We start from the raw sequence: 17,411 nt of genomic DNA, 5'->3' as shown, positions 1-17,411 counted from the left end.
TAGTTTTTGTAATATTTCAATTTGTTTAAACAAATGTTAAATTGCAGTGTGGTAAAAAATTGTCAGTGGTACCATTGTTTCTGAAGTTGGAATACCAAAATTTGGTATGAGAGTTTTATAGAGATTGAAAAGAAAATATATGTTAAGATATTTTAGTTAAATGCTACAGGGTGTTCAAAATATATTTATGAATTTCAACTACTTAAAATTAAAAAATCTCAAATTTTTTAAACGGTACACCCTATATATTTTGATTTTTTCTAATAGATTTTGCAAAGCTCTTCAACTTTTATTAAGTATGTTATATACCTATTTTTAATAATTTGCGATTTATTCCAATTTTTTCTATTTTTGCCTATATCTTCAATACAATTACGCTATAACATCATAGTTGCCATGACAAAAAATTATAATTATTATTAAAATTTCATATGTCTGTTAAGCAAGTTAAGAACGAAAGGTGAATTTTAGTTTAATTTGTTGTAATAAGTATAAATGGTAGAGGTAGATATAATAGTTCCAGATTTTGCTGAAACTGGATTAGTCTGATGTGACTGATATACACGAACAAGCCAAAATAAACATATTTCTTGGTTCAGTACTATATATTATATAGTACTTTGCTAAGTACTATAAGAATAGATGTAGATTATCTAGAAAACATTTTCATATTATATTATATTATAATATTTTCAGTGTGCAATGGGGACGGTTTCGCGGCAGTAGTAATATTGGCTTTACGAAATGAATTATAAACCAGAATTACTACGAGAAAAAAAAACTTTACTGTATGTCGAAGAAAAATTCAATATCAGTAGTCGTCAACAATTAGGTAATCTAGTAGTTTTATCCTAATCTGTGGCTATTCGCCCCGACGGAAAATCCAAGTGTCATCTTTCATAATATAGAAATACACCAAGAAATTCACGACTACGATTTTAGTTTATTTGACTAAAGTTAATTAATTTTAACTAATAATAACAATTGTAACTAACTATTAAACTTGTGTATTAAACTACTTGTTAAAAATAAGTAATAAATATTTTGGTTTCGTGACGGCAACTATGATATTATAGCGTAATTTTAACAAAATTTAGGGTAAAAATAGAAAAAAATTGGAATAAATCGCAAACTATTAAAAATAGGTATATGACATACTTAATAAAATTTGAAGAGCTTTGCAAAATCTATCAGAAAATCTATAATATCAAGTGTGTTATATTTTTGGAAAGGTAATTTTAAATCATTTTCAATAAATTAAAAATATACAGGGTGTCCCATATAAAAAATCAAATTTTCTGTTGATAATTCTTAAATCATTAATTTAAAAAAAATTATACTTAAACCATTAAATTCTACGTAAAAAGGTGCTTTGGAAATGTTTTCATAAAAATACAAAATTTTCCATAGCAAAAAAGTTACAGTGATTTGTTAAAAATGCATATTTTTGAAAAACACCCCGTAACTCCGAAACGGTAACAGATATCGATATGCGGTTTTCACCATCATATTTTTGACAAAAATTGAGCTACAGACACCGATATTAGTTTTTGTCTATCTCCTATAGAAAAGGGTGTTTCCATTTAAAAGCGTCGAATTTGACCCACCCTGTACAGTAAGAGTTATAAATAGCTTTATTTGGAAAATATTACGGTGTCTCCATGAAGTTAAACAACGTTTACCCCGTAGACATTCAGGTTGTTTTGATCCCAATTCAGCGAATTTCGGACATTTATTTGAACGTTCCAGGATTTGTAAACAGGACAAGTTACGGGTTTATTTACGTCGAGTGAACTGAATGGGACCGAGCTTTGATGTAAACAGATGTATCTCACATTAGAATCGTGGTAAAGGGCTGTGTAAAATCAAATATACGCTTAGTTCTGGGCAAAGATGCAATCCTTTGAAGTTAAATTTGACAATTTTATGGCTAATTTAATCCTATTATCGTTTTTTTTTAACATGTTTATGAATTATGCTTATTTACGTAATTTCTATAGGGCCTATACTACTTTCTATAACCAATAATTCAAAAATTATTTGAAATAGCTTACGAAGTGTATTTTCCAATTCGAAATCAATTATTTTTGAGTAGACTCTAGAAAGAGACGTAAAGAAAAAAAGAAAAAAAAAGAAAGTTAGTAAATCTTTAAAAATAATATTGGCTCATAAAGGTGCTCCGTATCTTGGGCTCTGTAGAAGTGAAGCGACTTTGCGGTGTATCACCAGCTTTGCCAGAACTCCAATATAAAGACATCGAGTTGGCAAGTCATCAACTCGAGAGAGGAGGTACCCCAGTGCAGTTATGACATTTACCATGTTGAAATTGCAAAAATGTTTAGAAAGCTGCTGCGACCATTGAAAATAGTTAGCCTTAGTAACCCTTATTAACATACTAAAAGTCCCCATTTGTCGGATGTGTGCGTCATCAAAAAAAATCGGCCGCCATCTTGAATTTTGGTACTTTTTGGGAAAAAATGTAAATAACTCGAAAACGGTTTGTTATAGCGAAAAACTTCGAGAGGTAAAAATTAAAGAGAATAAAAAACTCTATTAGAATCAATAAAAAATAGTTTATTATCCTAACGCAATGACGTACAAAAAAAAATTGAAAATCGAGCAATTTTTAAAAGGAATCACCGAAATGCCAATTACTAATTTTTTAAGCTTATTAACAAATAACATGGATATTTAGCATCAATTTAACTAAAATACAATCCTTGTGACATTTTCAAGAAATATTTTTTATTGGTGGGTTAATTTCTCAAAATTAACAAAAATTGTAAAAGCTATCCTTTACTAAATACATGTGTACTAATAATGTGCGAAAGCAGTCTCCACCTTATCCCAGTCGGGGCTATTTGCACTCAAACCAAGGTCTTATTGTTACCATTTTGTAAAAAAACTTGTTTTTAAAAATACAGTGAACAGCTACAGGTTGGAAGAAAAAAATAAAATGTAATGTAAACTGGCGACTTTCAAAATGTTGCAAAAAGATCCTCATCTGCGACAAATTACATCAGTTTTTTTAAGATCCTGCAGCACAAAAATCTGAGCTAGTCGAAGCTGGAAATACATTCTTATTTTCATTATATGGTCGACATAGGCTAGCAAAAGATTTAGATCAGTTGAGGTATTTTAAATATAAAGCCCTTACATCTTGTCAGGTACTTATAGTAAAAATTTTGATTTAGCTACCTCCAACAACTAACGCAGCTGAAAATCATTATTATAGGACCTATATATAAATGCAGTATTGGCTAAATAACGGAGAAGAGGCAACAGAATGTGGATGGAGTAAAAAAACGGATACCTTAGTTCCAAAAACAATGTCAAACGCAGTGGTACCAGAATTTGTATTGAAAATGATTTACTGTAATTGCAAATCTGGATGTAATAAACTATGTACCACTGCGATCAAAAAAAAGTAGTACAAGAATTAGTACTCCCAGATGGAACTCCTGGTCTATAAGGATATTTGAATTATATTGATTTTTTTTTGGATACAAAGTAGCCAGTTTATATTACATTTTATTTTTTTCTTCCAACCTGTAGCCTAATATTTTAAACTGTCACTGTATTTTTAAAAATAAGTTGTTTACAAAATGGTAACAAAAAACCTTGGTTTAAATGCAAATAACCCAGACCGGAACAAGGTGGAGGCTGCTTTCGCACATTATTAGTACACATGTATTTAGCAAAGGATAGCTGTGACAATTTTTGTTAATTTTGAAATATTATTAAACCACCAATAAATATTTCTTGAAAATGTCACAAGGACTGTAATTTAGTTGAATTGATGCTAAATATCCATGTTATTTGTTAATAAGCTTAAAAATAGTAATTTGCATTTCGGTGATTCTTTTTAAAAATTGCTCGATTTTCAAAAAAAATGTGTACGTCACTGCGTTAGGACAATAAACTATTCTTTATTGATTCTGATAGAGTTTTTTATTCTCTTTAATTTTTACCTCTTGAAGTTTTTCGCTATAACGCACCGTTTTCGAGTTATTCACATTCTTTTCCCAAAAAGTACCAAAATTCAAGATGGCGGCCGATTTTTTTTGATGACGCACACATCGGACAAATGGGGACTTTTAGTATGTTAATAAGGGTTACTAAGGCTAACTATTTTCAATGGTCGTAGCTTTCTAAAAATTTTTGCAAATTCAAAATAATTTGCGCTGGCCTAAGGGCCATAATCAGATTCTCACAATAGGAATTGACCTCAAATCCATGGAGGCAATAGAGAAAAAGATTTACAGATCATCCAGCCTCCACCTCAAGGGTATCGCAGCCGGATATTTATTTCAACCATGGAATCTAAAAATAGAATAATATATAGGGTGTTTCATTTAATAAAATACAACTATCATATTTTTTACTCAATTGGGACACTCTGCATCTTGTCAAATTATTTTTAAATTGAACCTCTAATAGTCCTTCAACGAACCCAAAACTTACAATTTCTAAAAATCTAATCGTTTAGCTACAATACTCCGTGTCGTCTGTGGTGAACAACCCTGTATAATTCTGAAAACTACTAAGTTTATGTAAAGTCTATCCAACAAGTTTTGACAGACTGTTGAGAGTGAAAATTAATCGTTTTGAGATTTGTATTTCTGATACAGCCTTTGTTTTTACAAGCTTTTTACCTTTGTTGATACAGCTTTTCTTTAAATAACTGATACAGCTTTAAAAAATATGAAATAATTTATAAATTAAAAGTTTAAAAAATTAAGATCAAAAAGGTAAATTAATGCTTCTAGAGAATTTAAGCTCTCCTAAAAGCTTCAGTCCAAATTTTCATATAATTATAACAAAATTAAACCAATTTGTAGGCAGGCAGTATCGATGGACACTGAAAGAAGCCCTTTCGGTAATACAATTAGACGTGAAATTTCTTAGGTTACCCGAACCCCGAACTGCCCTCAGCGCAGAGTAAAAAATTCTAGAAAAAAGTGACATGATATATTATTCATTATTTTTTTTAAATATCATTGAAATTAAAATAAAAATCTATCTACATTTTTTTTAATTTTAAAGACATCAAATTAAGCGAAAAAAGATTGGAGAATTATTGTAAATACTATATTTGAGAATATAATGATCAACAGAAATTATTATTAACGTTTTCTTGTGATTTCTATAAGCATCTTTCTTTGTATTTTTTTGTATAAAATATTCATTTGGAAACAAAAAATATGACATATTTTAACAACATTGAACGACATTTTTACTTGTGGAAATATTGTCCTTGATATATTCAAATAATATATACAGGGTGCTACAAATTCGAGGTACGAGCATTGCTATCTCGGAAACCGTAATAGATACGAAGATGGTTAAGTTGGGGCAAAGTTGCTCCTTGGCATGTTCACCAAGATGCCATCAAAAAAGTTTTAAAAATTTGAAGGATTGCTGAGTTTTTTGGAAAAAACGGCTTTTTTTGAAAATCATTTTTATTTTTTCCTGTTGTTATTTTTTAGAAAATCAAAAAAACTAATTGCACATTCTCATAGCCACTTTATTAGGGCTATCTGATAGTATTTTTAGATTTCCAAATTAGCTGACAATTTGTAAGATACAGAGGTCAACTTAATTTTTTTAAATACGGACCTGCATTTTTTATTTTAGGTTTTGAAAGTCCTCGGTCTACTGAGTACAACGATATACCACACTTGATACTTTTTTTAGGTAAAACAATAAAAAACTATTTAATTGTTATTTAAAGTAATTTCAAATCCGACTCTGGTTTTATAATTTATATAATCTGATTATATTCAGCACAACAATATTGATCAGCGCATCAGCAATTAACATTGAATAAAGAAAATTAATAAAAATTGTTTTGGACATTTGAAATCAATACATTTCAACATTATGAGTACAAAAACAATTAACGAGTAATAAAAAACAATTAACGAGTACACAATGCATTTGGAAGTATAAGAAGATCTGTTCAAAGAGCTATAAATAAGATGGAACGAAAAACAAATTTGTGCATTATGGAGGGTGGTAACCCTTTCGAACATGCAGAGCATTAGAAACTAGTTTGTAGAAGTTGATTTATTTATAATAACTACGATTAATATTATGCATATTATTAGATCGTACACTGGGATTTCAAAATCAGAATAAAAAAAAGTTAAAAATAATAATCTTTAAATTGCTGACCTGGATATTAATTATTTGATCTTTCAATTGACGTGATTTTCCTCAATTTCCTTTCAATTGACCTGATCTTTCAATTGACGTGATTCAATGTTAATTAGCACTGATCAATATTGTTGTGCTGAATATAATCAGATTAAATAAATTAAAAAACCAGAGTCGGACTTGAAATGATTTTAAATAACAACTAAATAGTTTTTTATTGTTAAGGTATCCAAAACAAAAAAAAAAGTATCAAGTGTGGCATATCATTGTACTCAGGAGACCGAAGTCTTTCAAAGCTTGAAATAAAAATTTCAGGTCCGTATTTAAAAAAATTAAGTTGGCCTCTGTATCTCACAAATTATCAGCTGATTTGAAAATCTAAAAATACCATCAGATAGCCCTAATAAAGTGGATGTGAGAATGTGCAATTAGTTTTTTGATTTTCTAATACGTAACGACAGGAAAAAATAAAATTGATTTTCAAAAAAAACCGTTTTTTCCAAAAAACTCAACAATCTTTGAAATTTTTAAAACTTTTTTGATGACATCTTGGTGAACATGCCCAGGAGGCAACTTTGCCCCAATTTAACCATCTTCGTATCTATTACGGTTTCCGAGATACCAATGCTCGTACCTTGAATTTGTAGCACCCTGTATATTCCATATTTACATATTCACCAAAAAATTTTCCATATTTACATATTCAGAAATAAACCTAAAATGAGAGTTACTATTTTTTGGCTTGTCAAACTCCTTGAAAAGTTATTACATTCTAATAAAACATTTCACTAACTTCTACTTGAGGGTTTGTTATGATATGTATCAGGTATCAAAAACATAACGTATAAAAATGATTGATAACCACCTTTTTAAATTAACAAAGTTTTTCGGTTAGGTTTCGTTGTATTTTTTTTGTATTTTCAGTGTTTGACAGTCCTGGGTAAGAAAATGAACAGCGCAAAAATAAATAAACTCATGCATAGAAAATAAACCAAATATGATATCAATTATATAATTTTATCAGTTTATAAATCACCTTTTTAATGGGTATTGTGGACATATTAACATTTTCATGTATTTGAAAGTTCAATAGATTTTGTTCTAGAGGGCCGACATTGATGATTTTTTTACTTTTTTTGATGATATTTAGTATATAAAATGAGGATTTAAGCGAGGGATTAGGTGAAAAATATATTATATACATAAAACTACTTATCCCTTTATAAAAGTGTGTTAGCTTTATGTATTTTAGATAAGCAACACAAACCTAAAGACTGGCTCGATTTGGGCAAAGTATAAATAATGCTCTGCTGTAAATCTAGAAATTCATGTGTAGTATTGATATATAATTCACTATTATTTTCCTTTCTGTTTGATAGAAAATTATATATGATCTTGATATTTATATAGGTATTAATGTAATATTTCTAATAATAGTAAATAATAGTATACCATAAAAATATTCAATTCAATATCAAAAATATTGTATTTTTTGCTAACTTAAATCAGTAATACAGTATTAAAAATGTAATATTATATATTTTAACGATTTAAACATTAAGTTTTGAACACACAGTACAAAAAACTTTTCTATTATTATACTTAAGAAAACTACAAAAAACTATTTTTTAATAGTCTTAACAATTCAGAAACTTTAAAACTATGCATTTCTGGACCCATGTTTATAGATTTTTTTTTATCTTCTGATGAGAAATAACCCTATGAAATTTTGGTGTGCGTTTTTCTAACACCTTGTATAAAAAGTACCATATAGTTAAAAAAACAGTGTTGTCTAGGAAATGAATATCACCCTCATTTTATATGTATAATTATGATATACCAAAAATAGTAATTCATTTTTTGGCTATGGCCCAAATCAGTACCTATATATTCGCTGATCATCCGTAAACCAAACCAAGACCATACCATAACTTGGTATACTGATGCTTCCAAAACCAATACGGGAACAGGGATCGGAGTGTTTGGGCCGAGAGCTAATTACTCCGAACCAATGGGCACTTACCCTAGTATCCTACAGGCAGAAATCTACGCTATCGAGAGATGCGTACAACTTATCTTAGATAGGAACTATCGGAAACAAGAAAAGCCATCTTATCTGATAGTCAAGCAGCGTTAAAGGCGATCAACTCAGTATCAATCAATTCGAAATTGCTCAAAGAATGCATTGAGAAGCTGAATAAATTAGGCAAAGAAAACAAAGTCCTCCTACACTGGGTGCCTGCTCACCAAGGGATAGAAGGCAATGAAAAAGCAAATAATCTAGCTAGGAAAGGAGCGAACACTCCACTAACTGGACCAGAACCGTTCTACTTTCCAAGTGGTAACCAACTCAAGGCGGAACTCAAGAACTTGGAAGATTCCATTCGCAACCTGGAATGGAAATCTTGCAATGGTCTAAGACACTCGAAGAAGTTTCTGAGGGCTTATGATCAAGAAAAATCACAGATCTTCCTGGGTCTGAGTAAGAACAATCTTCGGCTTATCGCAGGTTTTTAACAGGACACTGTCTCCTCAATGAACACCTCAGTAGATTGAAACTAAGAAGAAACGGCGAATGCAGATTCTGTGGGGAAGATGGTGAAACACCAGTACACCTCATCACTGAGTGCGCCGAGACGACAACCATTCGTGCCATGAATTTTGGTACGACTGATATTGGAGATGGAGAACTACCCTCTATAAAACCGTCCCAGATACTGGCTTTTGTCAAAGCCCTGGGACTGTATGATGAGTTATGATTCAAGAAAGGGGGACACAATGGATCTGTAAGGTCGAAGTGATTAACCCCCCTCCCACTCATTCTAAATTCTAATTCTAAAAAATCATCCGTAGATATATTCGGTAAATATTTCGTACCGTAGACTTGGTGTGTGGTAGGGAAAAAAGGTGTGCGGTACAAGAGATTATAAGAAATATCCAGGCATGATAACATGTCTGGTTATACAGGGTGTTTTAAAAAACATGTGCCATCTCTCGTGGGGAGATTCCTCACGTAAAAATAGGATTTATTTTTCCTGTCAATATCCGTCCGATTCTGCTTTATTTCGTAGCTAGAGGGTGTTTAAGTCTTAATAATTTTTCGATTTATTATAATTTTCTTACAAATACTTTTAAGCTTCATTCAGAACCTCGCAATTAGTGGAATAAATTAGTGATTTCAATTAGCGTAGAAGTTTGTTCCTTTAATTTCAATGTAAGCATTCAGAACGTCAAAATTGGTAGTAGTCATTTTCAATTAGTAGAAAAAGTTATCAAACTTTTAACTTTTCGACTAATTATACTTCAAAATTTGCGACAAATGTCATTTTACCCTTTGATTATCTTCCGTCAAGAGAAATTGTGGTTAGGGATCAAAAGTTGATTGTTTTAAAAGATAAATATTAGGCTTTCTCTATGGATACAACTGACTGACGCAAGTTATTGCTAAGATATTCTGTTAATTTTAATTGTGTTTTTAGACATTGTGAATGATCGTAAATTTAAAAGTATAAAGAGTAATTGAAACCACTAATTTATTCCACTAATTGCGAGGTTCTGAATGAAGCTTTAGTGATTCTCTTTAGTAAATGTTACTATGAGTGCTACATATTTTAATCTTTTATCACTGGAATCTTTTTCAAAAATAAAACATGTGCGCCACTGACTTTTTTTATTTTCATATCAAAATTATGTAGGCCGTTTAATGTGAATTAAAAGTTATCTCTTGATATATTGTCGAAATCGGCTTCCTTGATGAGATAAAAACGCAATTTTATTAATCACAATAATTAATCAAATTAGAATAAAATTAAAATTAATAAATTATATAGTTTACCTAATTTACTATTAAATATTATTACTATTAGTCCAACCTACAGCTATGCCAAATAAAAAAAATAATGATATATAAGATAATTACAAAAAATCGAATTTTAAAACGTTTTAACATCCTGTAGAGTTCTAATAGCGCGACCACTGTCGAACACCAACTCAACTCCACTTATTTTTACCAAAAATGCAAGTGTTTCTAGCTTGCACTTAAAAATTTACAAGATATAGGGAAAATTACAACGACTCATTAATAAATAAACAAATAAAGTATCACGAGAGGTAATTAAATCGTGAAGCTATACGCATGATGTACACCTTTCCGTAGTTTTAAGTACTGACAGAGGTACCGATTGGGTCCACCAGTTGCTATATCCCGTTCCACGTCTCTTAGCAATGTGCACAGTTTCTCGGTTTATTTCATACGTTTGGCAACGTGTTTACTCTTCTCTCTTTGTTCAGTTCATTGTAAACGGCATCGTACTCTTCTTACATTCGGAAATCTCGACCCAAGACTAACCTTTGCCAGCCCTTAGTATAAGCGTTAAGTTAATAATTTAATAAAGTGCTGTTTTTTATATTTAAGTATAACAGGAACCCACGGGATCAGGAATATAACAATAATATGATACCATAACTTACACACGGTGGTCTCTGAAATAGATCCTAAATAATAAAACAACTATTATTATGTGCTAGCTTCTCAAATTCACCAAGTCAAGACCGGGCTTATTGACGTGTAAAGTCGGTCGATCGGGAGCAGTTTATTAGATCCCCGTCGGGCGGTACGGTAAAAACTCCCCCGAGGCGACGGAACTTGAAAGGAAATCCGTGTGCGACGTATCAAACGGACTACCGGTTAGATGTGGCGGTTTTATCGCCAAGGTTCTGGCTCCGTGGCCGGTCTGCTTGAATAGGAATCGGTCATAATTTTGAGAAAGACGAATTTATACGGGAAAGTCAACGAGAGCAGAGTGAAACGTCTAAAATCTAGCTCAGATTTTATTTAACAACGTATCTAATTAATTATTACACCCTTTTGAATAAAAAAAGATTAAGGAAAGAGCATATCAAAAAATTGGGTAAAGCGCAATTCCTATGGGTACTTTGCCACTGTAAGAAAATCTACAAATTAAAATTGTTATTATTTGTAAACACTGCTGGGTTTATCCAACGGAGACAAATTGTCGGCAGTGGTTTACTAATTAACAAATTTGCCTAACGGACAAAAAAATGGTTAACTTTTCAAAAAGTATCTCTTTCCGTCGTCAGAAGCAAAAAAAACATAAAAAATAATAATAATAAATGTCAGTAGTTATTAGAATTGTTATAAAAATATATGTTTCTAAAAAAATAGATAACTTAAAATAATTGTTAATTTATATAATAATAATATAATAGCTCCCGTATATAGCGTTTAACGCCCTGGGAGTACCAAGGTACAGCTTGCCATGCTAGAGCCGTTCGATATACAAGGAAGGTAATGTGGCTAGCACTACGCTTCAACCGCCTATTATTACCTCAGGATTGTGAATCCCAAGTACTCATTTAAGGCTGAGTTGACCTAGGTACCCAAACTATTTTTATTTTAATAAAAATAGTTGGCTGATAAAATGCCGGGTGTAGGATTCGAACCCACAACCTTGAGATTGGTAGACGAGAGCCTGTACCTCTACGCCACCGGGCACCCCATAATTGTTAATTTAATAACACAAATATCAGACACACTACTTTGCTCTCAATAGCTTTTGAGAAATATTTAGTTCGTTAATTGGTATATTCATATTTTTTGTTTCACATTTTAAGTGACACTGTTAATATTTTAATGCCACTTTTTTCTCCATTGCATATGTTTTCCCATTTTTAATTTAACATAATTGTTTTACACTTTATTTAATGTTTTGCCACGGTGTCATTTTAATGTATTTTGATTTGAAGTAAATAAAATATACTCTGTTTTTTTTTCTCAGGTAAGATTTCGACAGACGATGACAGGAAAAAAGTAGATGACGTCCATACCAATTTATTTACTAAAAAATTACTAAAAAAAGTTTCTAATAATTTTTAAATTGACTATGGATGAGTTTAAATATAAATCCGTCATGCGTCGTCTCTTTTTGTTTTAACCAGTTTTATTGGTTTATTTCAAAAATGATAGATCATATTTTAATTTTATTGGTTTGACGGAACGATGAACGACAAACGCACGCCGATGCGTATGAACTCGCCTTTAGATTTTTGAGGCTTGCTAAATTATAAGTTATAATTTTGTGTCAACTTATGTCAAATATTTCGAAGATGTTTGCGTTTTCAAAGATGATGCATTTTGATTGGTGTTATTACGTGTGTTTTATGTCTTTTGAAATCAAGTGGAGGAAAAATCGAGGGAAAATTAACTGTAGACCCAGAGCACAGTTTATAGTTAATACTCGGTGCCCAGGCAGAAAGACTTATACACCAATAAAGTTACATCAATAAAGTTTGTATACCATCTCGTCATAAATAACTGCATTCGTATATAGTACAAGGATCGTACTAAACATATATTAAAAACTGGAGTAGTTGTAAAATAACGACATCACACGATAGGTATAATGGATTTTAGTACTGCAGAAAAATAATGTCAAAAGGTACTGGTTTAAAAAAAATAATATTAAAGTTAATTAATCAACCTTTAAGGTATAAAATTCGGCAAGTGTTATTATTAATACAATAGTTTGTTTTATTTATGTTGTTTTGTGGAATATTAAAAATTTGTATTTGTATATGAGTTATATTGATAAATAAAATAATAAGTGCGGGAAGTTTCTTGAAGCTTGAAAGTAAAAAATAGTTATTTTTTATATTTTTGGTATATGGTGTTATGTTTTTGTTTGTTTTGTATTAACATGTACCGTTTTTTTAAATAAATAACTCGATTAGATTTTTTTCAGTTTTATATAGTTTTTTACAATATTTTGAAGTAATTACTTGTCACTCAAATTTTAAATATATTAATTTCCTGGCTATGCGTTCCAACTGTACCAACTTATTTCTTTGTAAAATAAAATAAGCTACTCTGGAATTAAAATGACAGACACATCTATCACTGTCAAGGATCTTGTCGTTGGACAGACTAAAGGTGTTTTTACTAATTAAGATTTTTTTGTATGAGTTCTACTGATAAAAAAGATAAATTTCTATGTTTAATTTCTATCCTTCTACTCTCATATTTACATCAACATTTAATATTAAAGATAGCAGGGCTTTTAAACGCGCGTTTTGTGACTGTTTAATGCGTTAAATATGAGACACCCTTTTCTACATAATGGCTTTTTAGGGGTATTTTTGGTATATTTTTACCTTTAGAATAGTTTCGTTAGCGCCAAATTCCTTTTATAGAAGAAATACTTTTGCATTTACTTGGCCGAAACTAAGAAAAAAAACTAAAAGTTTTCATTTCCATGTCTGAATTTATATATTTTTGCGTTGTTCATTTTGTTACCCAGGACTGTCAAACAAAGAAAAATACCAAAAAAGCGATACCTAACCGAAAAACTTTTTTAATTTAAAAAGGTGGTTATCAATCATTTTTTATACGTTATTTACCTGATACATATCATAACAAACCCTCAAGTAGAAGTTTGTGTAATGTTTTATTAGAATGTAATAACTTCTCAAGAAGTTTGATAAGAAAAAATTGCAACTTTCATTTTGTGTTTATTTCTAAATAAGTGAATAAGGGAAGTCTTTGGTTTATTTGTATATTGCATCGGATATTAAGTACGGTTTTAGATGATTATTTGAATGTATCAAGAACAATATTTTCACTAGTAAAAATGTTAAATGTTGTTAAAATATACTAAGTATAATATTTTTTGTTTCCTAATGAATATATTACACGAAAAGAAATATAAAGAAAGATGTTATAATTTATATTCATCATTATATTCTAAAATACATTATCTCTCGAATATCACTTATTTCTGACACACTCTATATATGATAAAGAAAAAACTATGCAAACACTTACTTTTTCTATACTAGTCGCCCTCACCGGTTGTTCGTTTGGACTCGATATAGTATTACAACTATTGGGCGCCTTCTTAAATCCTAATTTGTTGACGTCAAACGCTGACCCATAACAGTACATCAGGATCATGGTGGTGGGGAAGTAGAACCCGCATGCCGCCAAGATCCTGAGCGAGGCCTTGGGGTAAAATGGCTCGCAGGCGTGCATTCCCGTCGGGTTGAAGTAGAAACCGCCATGTTTGATGACAAGGAGGCTGAAGAGGGACATGGAGCCTACCCAGGTGATGCTCATGATGATGATAAACCATGCCTGGAAAAAGTAAGTCTTCGAGTTATTACAGGTACTGTAAATAAGTAATAATCTGTTTCGTTTTATTTCCAAATACGGAGCGGTCAACAATGGTTGAAATAATTGGCTATTATGATTTTGTTCGTTTAGTTAGTAATGAATATTGTGAGATTGATAAAAACGAGATGAGAAATAGATGGTTTTAATCCGAAGGTTTCATAAATTAATTTAGTAAAGTGGTATTAAAAAATTTAATGGCAGATCTAATAAGTATAGGTAGGAAATCTGTCAAAATTATTGTGATTCTACTAATCGGGGACTACTATTTAAGATTAATGGATGAAGCTACGTGCGTCTGTCACAAAAAAAGAAATAACATAACACATTTCACTCTTCAACTTAGACGAAGGGTACGAAGGATATGACTGGAGTATGTAATCTCAAGATAAAAAAAGAACCACAGTAGATATGTAAAGGTTGCAGTAGAATAAGCCAATAGCTAGTCCTTCTGGATTTGCAAGAAGCTATTAAAATTGTCGATTAGTACCAAAACTTTTTACGTTTTATATTCTTGTAGATAAATATACTCTCCAGCAGATAACTGCACATTAAAAGGTAGATTGTAAGATAATTACTAAATGCGAATCTCTTTAGAAAAGAATTTTATTAAAGGAGATTCCTTAAGGCGGGCGTGGAGTGCTCTTATTTCTTTGCTGTCTTGTTTGGTTCTAGTTCGAAGATTTTTAATAAACAGTCGCTCTTATGCGGTCTTAATGAAAAAACTTTTAATATTGCCCCGGATGAAATTAAATCATGCAGCTTAAAACGCCGAGAGAAATTTGCATTTTGTCTAAGTAAATATTAGAGACTGCATAAAGGCACTTTCGTTCTACCATTAAATATGCCTGGATTGTTTTAATAAAATTCTTACATATTAGAGGATAATAAATAACACCCCCTGTAGTATTTATACGGTTTATTGTATCATAAAAACTTTGTATACTTTCTTATGAATTACTAAGTCACCCGGCTAATTTCGTATAGTCTAATAGTAAAGTGACGTGATTTTTTGTCAATCTGGTAGTATGAATGACTCACTGGCCGAATGTTTTGGATTGATTGAGGCCAATGGATTTGAAAGTTATTGTCAATTATTCTCTATATTTTTTATATTTTCATCTTGATTGAAGTATTGTTAAGTGGTTATTTGAATAATAATATAAATAATCAGTATTTGAATAATCTTTTTAGATTCAAATAACATGCTCTTTTCTCACTGTTTTCCCATTCCATTATGCAAATAGAAAAATAAATGATGATTATTATAATTTATGCTTGTAGTTTTTTAAGATATTGGCTATTTTTGGACTATACAGGGTGCTACAAATTCGAGGTACGAGCATTGGTATCTCGGAAACCGTAATAGATACGAAGATGGTTAAATTGGGGCAAAGTTGAGCCTTGGGCTGTTCACCAAGATGCCACCAAAAAAGTTTTAAAAATTTCAAGGATTGCTGAGTTTTTTGGAAAAAAAACGGATTTTTTTGAAAACTAATTTAATTTTTTCCTGTCGTTACTTTTTAGAAAATCAAAAAACTAATTGCACATTATCATATCCACATTATTAGGGCTATCTGATAGTATTTTTAGATTTTCAAATTAGCTGATAATTAGTGAGATACAGAGGCCAACTTAATTTTTTTAAATACAGACCTGCATTTTTATTTCAGATTTTGAAAGAACTCAATCTTTTGAGTACAATGATATGCCACACTTTATACTTTTTTTTGTTTTGAGTACCATAACAGCAACAAAATTATTTAATTATAATGTAACGTTTTTAGTTCGTTACATGTCTTTTTTATATATGATATATATGATGTCTGGCGTCTCGTCATCGGATTCCGTATCGTTCAAGCCTTATAATTTATTTGGTTTAGTTAGTTATTGTTTGGTTTTAAACAAGAGTTTCATATTTTTAGGGTCCAAGGTACGGACTATTTACAAGGTACGGGCATTATCCATGGTCCTAGTAGTATCCAAGGTACGGGTAGTGTTCCCCTGTACCGTTGTCTTATGGACGGACTGTGTCCAAGGTTATGGTCCAGGTTACAGACATTATCCAAGGTCCTAGTAGTGTTCCAAGGTACGGATAGTGTCCCCATATTGCCACATTATGGATACAGCGTAAGCCCCATGCTGCTTCGCTCCCATTTCTAAGCCTAGTCAGTAGCTACGGCTGTAGTGATTCATGGTGTCCTTATTCTGGCCCCTTTTGTTGTTTTGGCCAACAGGATCGCCGACAGACAGTGCAGAGATATGAGCCCACCTCACGCTGCTACTCTTCGAAACAGGATTGCCTCAAGAACAGCTAAGTGTAGATTTAGGTTCTGGTTTTCAGTCGATTTTCAGTCTTAACTTAACGTACATTTTAAACGATATCGTACAGACTATATTTAGTGGTGGTTAGATTGTTAAGAACATTCATGTCAATTTAATATTTAAAATATAATTTAGATCTTAGGTTTCATTGCATTACGTCTTGTAATGGTATTACTTTTATAGATATTACTATTGCACTATTTTAAGAGATGAATAACCAAACATAGATTCTAAAATCTACAGGTTGCAACATCTTCGATTTAACATCATATAAAATATATCAAATTAATTAAAGTAATGCTACATTTCATATATTCTCTTAAACTTTACATGTCTTGTATTTTATCATAGTTGTTTTCATAGATATTTAGTACAATTCTTAACACCACTTTCGTTGACATATAACCACTATAATAATTATTAAAATTGTACAATGCTATTTACCATCACAGTCCATCATGAATAAATATATTCATTAGTTTTAAGTAATATACAACTGTGTTTTCTTTCTCTGTACATGCCTGGCGCCCAATATCTATTTTTTTTGTTTATTGTTATTAATTAGTTTTCTTTCCAATGAAATACCTTATCCACGACTGCTCTCCGATGAGAAGCTGCCGTTCGCAGTGGTAATGTTTATAAAAAAAACGCTACAATAATTTAAAAAAATTTCAAGTCCGACTCTGTTTTTTAAATTATTTAATCTGATTATATTCATCGCAACAATATTGATCAGTACTAA

General features: G+C 31.0%; 1 protein-coding gene across 1 annotated transcript in view; it reads right to left on the bottom strand.

The window, feature by feature from the left end:
* The window catches only part of LOC115879196, a 240,595-nt gene that overhangs the window by 88,181 nt on the left and 135,003 nt on the right, over positions 1-17,411 (bottom strand). Inside the window, exon 7 of the mRNA XM_030895887.1 lies at positions 14,000-14,285. Within this exon, the coding sequence (XP_030751747.1) occupies positions 14,000-14,285 (286 nt within the window). The remainder of the gene's footprint in view (positions 1-13,999; positions 14,286-17,411) is intronic.

Source organism: Sitophilus oryzae, unplaced genomic scaffold (genome assembly GCF_002938485.1).
Source record: "Sitophilus oryzae breed Bouriz unplaced genomic scaffold, Soryzae_2.0 scaffold_1576_pilon_pilon, whole genome shotgun sequence".
Lineage (NCBI taxonomy): Eukaryota > Metazoa > Arthropoda > Insecta > Coleoptera > Curculionidae > Sitophilus > Sitophilus oryzae.
Note: the sequence above shows the minus strand (reverse complement) of the source record. Positions and strands in the feature narration are given on the sequence as shown.